Genomic DNA, 9,530 nt, shown 5'->3' with positions numbered 1-9,530 from the left:
TGATTGCTTAATGAAGTAGGATCAGTTTATTCCATCTCGTGAGATTTTTTTTTTTTAAAAAAGCCAAAAAACACTTATCAGCTACTGAAGCATCTGTATCTTAGGATCAGTTTATTCTATCTCATGAGATTTTTTTTAATAAGCCAAAAAACACTTATCAGCTACTGAAGCATATTGGTGGAATAAGAAAGTGAAATATGGTAAAATAATGAAATATAGATAAACGATCGCTTTTAGATTCACATTCAATTCTTTTAATGATAGCGCTTATTAGAACACAGAACTGCTTTATTATCTATGCCTCGAAGTGAAGACATTACTATCTATGACTAAGGAATGACGTCATTGTTCAAAGCCGACGGGTTGTATCCCCTGCTTCACTAGACCCGGCATATTGCACACAATGCACAATGGAGAGTTGAAAAAATAAAGTGCACATAATAAAAAAAGAAAAGAAAAAAGAAAAACGCTGTGTGGCTGGTTCCTGAAGCTCTATTAACATCTGAACGGAGAATATTGTCAATCAGTATTAGACCTCACACATTCAGTACATATTGACAATACTGATAATATTTTGAGTTCCATCAACACTGTTCATCAATATTTCTAGGATTGACATTGCGTCAATACGCCCCTGCAGACTGTCAGTTTATTGACAATGTTACTGAACATGTGAGCCCCCTCTGATCTCGAATGGCGTGTTGGCTTCATGGAGGTAAGAATAGAGGGAGACGCCGTGACGTCACAGCTGCGAAACTATGTGAAACCGAGGGTAGCTATCTCAGTCCGACCAATACATTGTTGCTGTAAGCTTGTGTGCATAGGCTTGTCGCTCGCTTTTGGAAGGATTTTGCGCTATTATGGTGACATGTGTGGTGTTCGGATGTACGAATCGTTCTGATTGTGATGCGAAATCGAAGGGAATAACATTTCATGTGTAAGTTGTCTCGTTGAGTGTGATTTTACAACTTCATTGTGAATGAACGTGTGCTACATCGGTACTTGTACTATAGCGTGTTTTTCTCCTGCATGATTTTAGATTTCCCAAAAATAAAAGTCGGAAAGCTCTGTGAGAGAATGCCGTGAGGAGGAAGAATTGGTGTGCATCTAAGTGGAGCACTATATGTTCTCAGCATTTCCGAGAAGAGGACATAGACCGAACTTCCCTTTCAACAGTAAGGCTCCGAGAAAATGCTGTACCATCAGTTTTCCCTACACACCCAAAACATTTGCAAAAGGTATGTTAATTCAAAGAATTAAATTCTAGTTTTCAAGTTCACGTTTCAGTATAATACGTACGTTGACCACGATGGCACCGAAACAGAGGACGACCGAAGAAAGGCAGAAATACTGAATTCAGTGTTCCGAAACTGTTTCCTGCGGAAAATCGTAACACGGTCCCTGACTTCAGCCGTCGCACAGACGCCAAAATGGAAAATATTGAAATAAACGATATCGGAATTGAAAAACAACTGCTATCACTTAGTAGCGGAAAAGCATCCGGACCAGACGAGATACCCTTAAGATTCTACAGTGATTATGCTAAAGAACTTGCCCCCTTTCTATCAGCAATTTATCGTAGATCGCTGGAAGAACGTAAAGTACCTAGCGACTGGAAGAAAGCGCAGGTCGTTCCCATTTTCAAGAAGGGTCATAAATCAGATGCGAATAATTATAGGCCTATTTCGCTTACGTCAATCTGTTGTAGAATAATGGAACATGTTTTGTGTTCTCGTATTATGACGTTCTTAGATAATACAAATCTCCTTCATCATAACCAACATGGATTCCGCAAACAGAGATCATGTGAAACTCAGCTCGCCCTATTTGCCCAAGAAATTCACAGTGCCGTAGACACTGGCGAGCAGATTGATGCCGTATTCCTGGACTTCAGGAAGGCATTTGATACGGTTCCGCACTTACGTTTAGTGAAAAAAATACGAGCTTACGGAATATCGGACCAGGTTTGTGATTGGATTCAGGATTTCCTAGAAGAAAGAACACAACATGTCATTCTTAACGGTTCAAAATCTGCAGATGTAGAGGTAATTTCGGGAGTACCGCAAGGAAGCGTGATAGGACCTTTATTGTTTACAATATACATAAATGACTTAGTTGACAACATCGGTAGCTCCGTGAGGCTATTTGCAGATGACACGGTTGTCTACAAGAAAGTAGCAACATCAGAAGACTCGTACGTACTCCAGGAAGACCTGCAGAGGATTAATGCATGGTGCGACAGCTGGCAGCTTTCCCTAAACGTAGATAAATGTAATATAATGCGCATACATAGGGGCAGAAATCCATTCCAGTACGATTATGCCATAGGTGGTAAATCATTGGAAGCGGTAACGACCGTAAAATACTTAGGAGTTACTATCCGGAGCGATCTGAAGTGGAATGATCACATAAAACAAATAGTGGAAAAAGCAGGCGCCAGGTTGAAATTCATAGGAAGAATTCTAAGAAAATGTGACTCATCGACGAAAGAAGTAGCTTACAAAACGCTTGTTCGTCCGATTCTTGAGTATTGCTCATCAGTATGGGACCCTTACCAGGTTGGATTAATAGAAGAGATAGACATGATCCAGCGAAAAGCAGCGCGATTCGTCATGGGGACATTTAGTCAGCGCGAGAGCGTTACGGAGATGCTGTACAAGCTCCAGTGGCGGACACTTCAAGAAAGGCGTTACGCAATACGGAGAGGTTTATTATCGAAATTACGAGAGAGCACATTCCGGGAAGAGATGGGCAACATATTACTACCGCCCACATATATCTCGCGTAATGATCACAACGAAAAGATTCGAGAAATTAGAGCAAATACGGAGACTTACAAGCAGTCGTTCTTCCCACGCACAATTCGTGAATGGAACAGGGAAGGGGGGATCAGATAGTGGTACAATAAGTACCCTCCGCCACACACCGTAAGGTGGCTCGCGGAGTATAGATGTAGATGTAGATGTAGATGTATCGTCGATAATCGAAGTGTTGAGTAACTCACTTTGTCTTCATCATGTACCAAATTAAAATCTAACACTACATTAACTGGTGTAAAGTATAGGCCTAAACAGGACACTGTGTAGATTTGCCATCCTATGTACCTTATTTCAGTAAATATTGGTGGTAATGAACAGTGTTTCCCAGTAGTGTAACGTAACTGAAATGTCCCAGTACGTATTACAAATAAGATGTATTTATGGGGCTTTGGATGGAGGGTATAGCTAACTTTGTTTTCAGTTTCTATTATTTAGCTCTAACTCTGAAAGTAATGGAATACACATGTGAAGTACATTATATCAGTTACATGAATATTTAAAGCAGTAGTTTGTGAACATCTCACTTTGTCTGGTCTACTGTGTTGTACAACATTTTTATTGCACTGTCTTTGCTAGTTAATGGCAGTTATGTTTTAGGAGTAATTGATAAAGCTCTAGTTTTACTTATATATGTTGATTTTGAGAGGATTCCTTCAGGTCATTTGAATACATTAATTTCACTTTCCACCTGATTAGGTCCTTACACATAGCTTTTGCCTAGAAATGATTCCATGCTGTATATAGAATTTAAGAGGGGAGGTGCTGAAACACTGAAGTGTTTCTGCAGCTACACAGTATGTTATAAAGAGATAATCTGGTTCTCCACATTGTCATGTGGAAACAAATTTATGAAACTCATTTTTGATGAGCATCAGCCTCTGCACACAAGAGAATATTTGAGAAGAAAATTCAGGTTCGCTGTTTAGATTATGAGACTACTGAAGCTAACAAGTTTGTCTGGTATAATTATTTAGTGAAGTCACAGAAATTAACACTTGGGCTGTGTTAAATATAACTTTGTATTTGGGTTAAGCACAGCAAATGAACATTTCTTTTGTTTGATGCACTATTCATTGACATTCTCCATTGAAAGATATCATTGATTAAAAAGCTTTGGCAGTACCTTCTTGTTAACATTATCCACTATTGTGGAACATTAAATATGCACCAACCACTAATGCAAAATTAGATATAACACACAATTTTATATCATTAACTGTTGGACCAGTTGTATTGAGAACTTGTTAACTGACAGCACCCATAGCGATACAGTGTGATAGTTAAACAAGACACCCCAGCAGAAATATTTTACATGTTCAAAGTTTATATTTTTTCAATAAGTGTGTATTAATTGTAGCTTCGCTCATGGGAGGCATTTCAAGTTGTCTGCTGAACACAACAACGGTTTTGTTAGAGTAATGAGTATTTTATGAACAATATAAATAGTTGCTGGAAAAATAGAATTTATATTTCTGGAAAGGACTAAGAATAGGAGTAATTAGTGGGCTGTAACATGCTGTTCATGACAAAGACTGTAACACCTTCAACCATCTGTTAAAAACAGTTCTTAATGTTTTCCATCTGTTTATTTCATTTAGGGAGACAAGAAGAGACCATTGCGGAAGGAGAGCTCTTCCTTTCCATCTTCAGTTTTGGCTGCCGTCAGCAGAGTGCAGGATGAAGAAGTTCCTGCTCTTGTTCCTGAGTATGCTGCAGGACCACCAGAACGTAGTCAGACATCTTCTGAAAGTGAGGAACTGAAGACGAAGTGTGAACACCTCATATGAAAAACTGATCAGTACAAAAAACAAATTAAAACTCTTCAGCAGTCTAAACGACGACTTAAGAAGAAAGTGGCTTTTTTGAGTGCTATCATTAAGGTACTTGTGGATGGAGAGAGACTTGCTGCAGTGACAAACTGCGAAAGCTTGGGCACAGGCTGTACCTAGGTCATACAGCCCAGAACTGCGCTCCTTTGACTTAACACTGCAATTTTATTCCCACAGGGCGTATAATTATGTTAGGCGCTGTTTTAATACATGTTTGCCACACCCCAGAACATTAACAAAGTGGTACCAGTGTGTGGGTGGAGCACCTGGCTTCACATCCGAGGCGCTTAAGGTAATTACGGCAGAAGCTTGTCACTGTGAAACAAAGTTTCCAACTCTATGTAGCTTGGTAGTTGATGAAATTGCCATCAGGCAACATGTAGAATTTGATGGTACATGCTATTATGGTTATGTTGACATGGGGTCATCTGTAGACACAGATAATTTGCCCATTGCCAAAGAAACATTTGTGCTCATGCTTGTGGCTATTAATGCTTCTTGGAAGCTCCCAGTTGGGTATTTCCTGACTGCTGATATAACTGGTGAGCAAAAAGCCGAGATAGTTAAACAGTGCATTGATCTTGCCAATTCAAGTGGTGTGAAAGTTGTTTCGCTCACATGTGATGTGTTCAGCTAGCAATTTGTCAATGGCTAGATGTTTAGGCTGCAATCTCAATTGTGAAACTGAAAAATACTTTTTCAGTTGAAGGGAATGATCATGAAATGTCATTTTTCCTAGACCCTCCACATATGTTGAAACTTGTGCGCAACGCTTTAGGAGATAAAAAAATTCTTTGGGATGAGCATTTCTTGGCACTTTTTGGAACTGTTACATAAATTACAGGTCAAGGAAGGGCTCCACATAGGCAACAAGATCACTGCCAGTCACCTCAATTTTTTTTTAAATAAAATGAAGGTGAAACTGGCTACTCAGGTGCTTAGCAATTCTGTGGCTGATGCCATACAGTACTGTTGTGATATGAAACTCCCAGGTTTTGAACAGGCATCTGCAACAGTAAAATTTATACGCATTTTCAACTGTCTCTTTGATGTCTGCAATTCCAGAACACTTTTACAAAGTGGTTTCAAGCAGGCATTAAATACAGAAAATTTTAGTGATGTAGAGGGATTTCTTTTAAAGGCACAGAGGTACATCAAGGAACTCACTGTTGGTCCAAATCATCAAGCAATGAGAGTTGTTGACTCAAATAGAAAGACAGGGTTTATTGGATTCCTGGTGTGTATATCCAGTGTTTTACACATGTATTGCGAAGTAGTGGGGACACAAACTCATGCTCCTCTACTGAAGTTTCTGCCTCTTTACAAATGTTCTCAGGACCACTTGGAAATGTTTTTAGTGCCATCCGAAGTCGTGGTGGTTGGAATAACAACCCCACTGCTCGCCAGTTTGTTGCAGCATACAAGAGGCTACTAATTCATAGTGAGATCCGTGGATCAGAAAGAGGGAATTGTATAACTTTGGAAGATATTCCCATTCTTACTTTCAGCAGTTCCAATGTTGAAGACCACATAAATAACACTTCGGAACGGTGGCAGTTACTAAGCACGGAAAATAGTGCAGCAACAACTGACAACGGCCACGATTACTTTGCTACTGGAATTTATCTCTCTGAAGTGGCAGTCCATATTGTAGTATATATAGCTGGATTTGTGGTGCGTCACTTAGAGAAAACCTTAAAATGTGAACCATGTTTATCCGTATTGAGAGGGGATGGTAGCCATGTTGCTTATTCTCTCATTCATAGAAAGAGTAGGGGAGGGTTGGTTTTACCATCGAATGATGTTGTTGACATCTGTGTGTGTGCAGAAAAAGTGTTCAGGTGGTATACTACAGGTAATTCTAAAGTTCCTTTGAAAAATCAGTTTTCCAAATGTATGTCTGAGGCGCTTAGTGAATTCACGTTCAAGCCAGTGTTAAAGGAGTTAGCAGACCACATGAAAAATCAGCATCCCTTGGACAATCATATGATACTGCTGATTAAAGCAATTGTTACACAATACCTCCTGACATGCCAAAAACATGCAGCCAAGAGAATAAGTGATGCATTGCATGAAAATAAAATCAGGACAACCTATACAAAACTGGTACTCTTTAAAGGTCAGTAACTGATATTTGTACACAGAGGTCTAGTGTGTGAGGCATCTCGTATAAAGCACTCATTATATTGAGGCAAACTGGGAATGTAACCTTATTGTAATTAATAAATGATGCACATTCTCCCTTTTCTGTTATGTCTATGTTGTTATAACCAGCTACAAAAGGTTTGTGATGTCTGTATCTTAAAACTATTAGTACTAGCATATTCAGTGTATCTATGAAAATTTGTTCCTGGTGTGTGATGGAGTCAGACAATTATAATTTTACGTGTGTGTGTGTAATACCTTTCAAACATATCTTCCTCAAACCAACATTTGGAACTACATTATTTGTAGAGTGTTTCCAAGTGATTGATACTCCACCATACCAGTATGCAGTACTAGTTCTGCAATAGCTTGTGATCTGTGTGCTTCCAAATGGGACATACGTTTCTTTTTGAAATGTTTAGCCATTGTTTGGCAGAGTATGCTGTAGTATGTTCTAGCCAGTGTTGTTAATTAAGTTTCCACGAGTGACAACATATTAATGAGAATTAGAATTGCCTCTTTTTTGGCACATTGAAATACATTCCCATCATTGTGTGGTATGTTATGGTTTTTGCTTGTGTGTCATTACAAATTATATTTTTTTGTGATCTAGTCCAACAGTGGTTCACCCTAAAAAAATGAGAGATAGTAGTGTTCGCAGGTGAGCGTTATTGGTTTTTCACTGCTTCATTGGGCATTTGTCATTACAAATTATATTTTTTTGTGATCTAGTCCAACAGTGGTTCACCCTCAAAAAATGAGAGATAGTAGTGTTCGCAGGTGAGCGTTATTGGTTTTTCACTGCTTCATTGGGCACTAAATTTTCTAGCAGTCTCTCCCCTAATCCATTGAAATGTAACCCATGTGTTGAACAGAAACTACAGCCCACAACATTTATATCTGTAGTAAGACATATTTTATGAATGATTCCATACTTTCTTATGTTTGTTTGCTTGACTACTTTCCTGGTTTATGCAAGACCACTGTGATAAATCATATGTATGTGGAATGGTAAATAGTAGTACATTTGTATCAGTCAGGAGACTGAGACATTTCTTTCATTCTCAGCAAGCAATGATATGGACTTTGTTACAATTTCACATAATATTTTTTTTTACATAGAACTGTGTTATTTTTAAATTCCATAATCTTGTGAAGCAGGCAGTTAACTGAAAAGTCACATTGTAATAATTTTTCTGTATACCTGTAACAAGCAGTTCAACAAAGTGGATAACAACAGATCAAGAAAACCTTTTTTGCTGGAATTAAATTCTGAATATAGTACCTAATATTTATGCTTTATTTCAGTCCCAGTTCCCATACTTTTTATGAATGAATAAGGAATATATGGCCTATATTTTTATTAGGACAATGATTTCAAAATCAAATCCTAGTTTCAATGTTAGTAAAACTTTGTCATTGGCAAGCAATGAAGATTCTGCTTATTGATTGAGACATTCCACACTTCTCAAACTATGATGTAAAGTTTTGCTCCATGATATATCTCAATCCCTTCATCATTTCATTTTGTACCACTGTAAATACCTGTCAGCTTGACAAGAAAGGCTTGCATTTAAAAGAATGAAAATTATAAAATAGGGAATGACATAAACAAACCTCAATGTAGAATGGTTTATGTTTAAGCTACCTAAAAACACTGGGACATTGTTGCCCTGTTAAGAAATCTCTTCCATACCAAAATAACAAATTGGAACCTAAGGTAAGTAAGCAATAAGTAGAACTCCTTACTAATATTAAAATGAGTCCCATAGCAGATGAAAATTGGAACACTGTTATACTGCCTTGGCTAACAGACACGTCATTTTATATAAGTGCTGCTGCTGCAGTTGATTTGTTAGTTACTAAAAAAAGTGCCCTCGTCTCATATTAGAGCTGCTGAATATCACTTAAGAGAAGAAATGTCGGTATGAATTGAAGTGTGTATGAACTGTATGGCAAAGAGTTTTGTTTTCTTCCTCAGGGTCAATGTTATCCAAACTGAAAGTACCTGTTTTGTGTATAACAAACACCTAATTTATATTTCTTGGGATTCTCCACAGTTATATTCCACTTGACAACAGAATGAAGTTGTACACAATGTGACAGGTTGTTGGCTAAACATTAACTCACATTGAGTTATTTCATCAGACTTATTTATCTGCTGCTTCATTGTTTAAATAATTAACAACAAAGACTGATCATTTGGTTACCTCTTCAGATATAGGTGGTGGTCAGAACCGCAACCAGTCTGTTACACATTAGTAAATAGCTGCTACAATACATCATTCTGAAACCAAACAAATGAAAAGTTTTGGTTTATATGTCACGAAAATCGGAAAAGACGTCGTCACTTTTCACTATATAGCAATGCTTCGTCCAATCAGATGATTGTAAGAATAAGTAAAGAAAGAACCCTAGCTTGTGATACACGTTGATTACTGAATTAACAAACTTGTATCGTTTACATTGAAGACTAGCTATTCGTAATATTACATTAAAAACTATTTTTAATCAGAAGAAACGCGGAATGTCGACTTTACGAGGTATTATTTTAAACAAAAACTTTGAATCAACCAATCTGATGACGTTACATGCGTATATGGTGCAATTAGCGACTTTAATACACGCAGCGCTATAGCACACTGGCAATGTTTTGGTCAGTGTCATGGTAGCGAGCCACGCCCCCATGGTTTCAAAACGTAGTACAGCTGGGATACGTAGCGCCATCTTCCCTTAT

At 38.0% G+C, this 9,530-nt stretch overlaps 1 protein-coding gene across 1 annotated transcript; it reads left to right on the top strand.

Annotated features, from left to right (window-relative positions):
- Nucleotides 1-5,558: 5,558 nt before the first annotated feature.
- Nucleotides 5,559-6,775, top strand: LOC126455824 (uncharacterized). Its single transcript, XM_050091586.1, has 2 exons — nt 5,559-5,869; nt 5,926-6,775. Exons 1-2 carry the CDS (start codon nt 5,559-5,561, stop codon nt 6,773-6,775), a joined length of 1,161 nt encoding a protein of 386 aa, XP_049947543.1.
- Nucleotides 6,776-9,530: the final 2,755 nt, after the last annotated feature.

This window comes from Schistocerca serialis, chromosome 2, assembly GCF_023864345.2.
Source record: "Schistocerca serialis cubense isolate TAMUIC-IGC-003099 chromosome 2, iqSchSeri2.2, whole genome shotgun sequence".
NCBI lineage: Eukaryota > Metazoa > Arthropoda > Insecta > Orthoptera > Acrididae > Schistocerca > Schistocerca serialis.
Note: the sequence above shows the minus strand (reverse complement) of the source record. Positions and strands in the feature narration are given on the sequence as shown.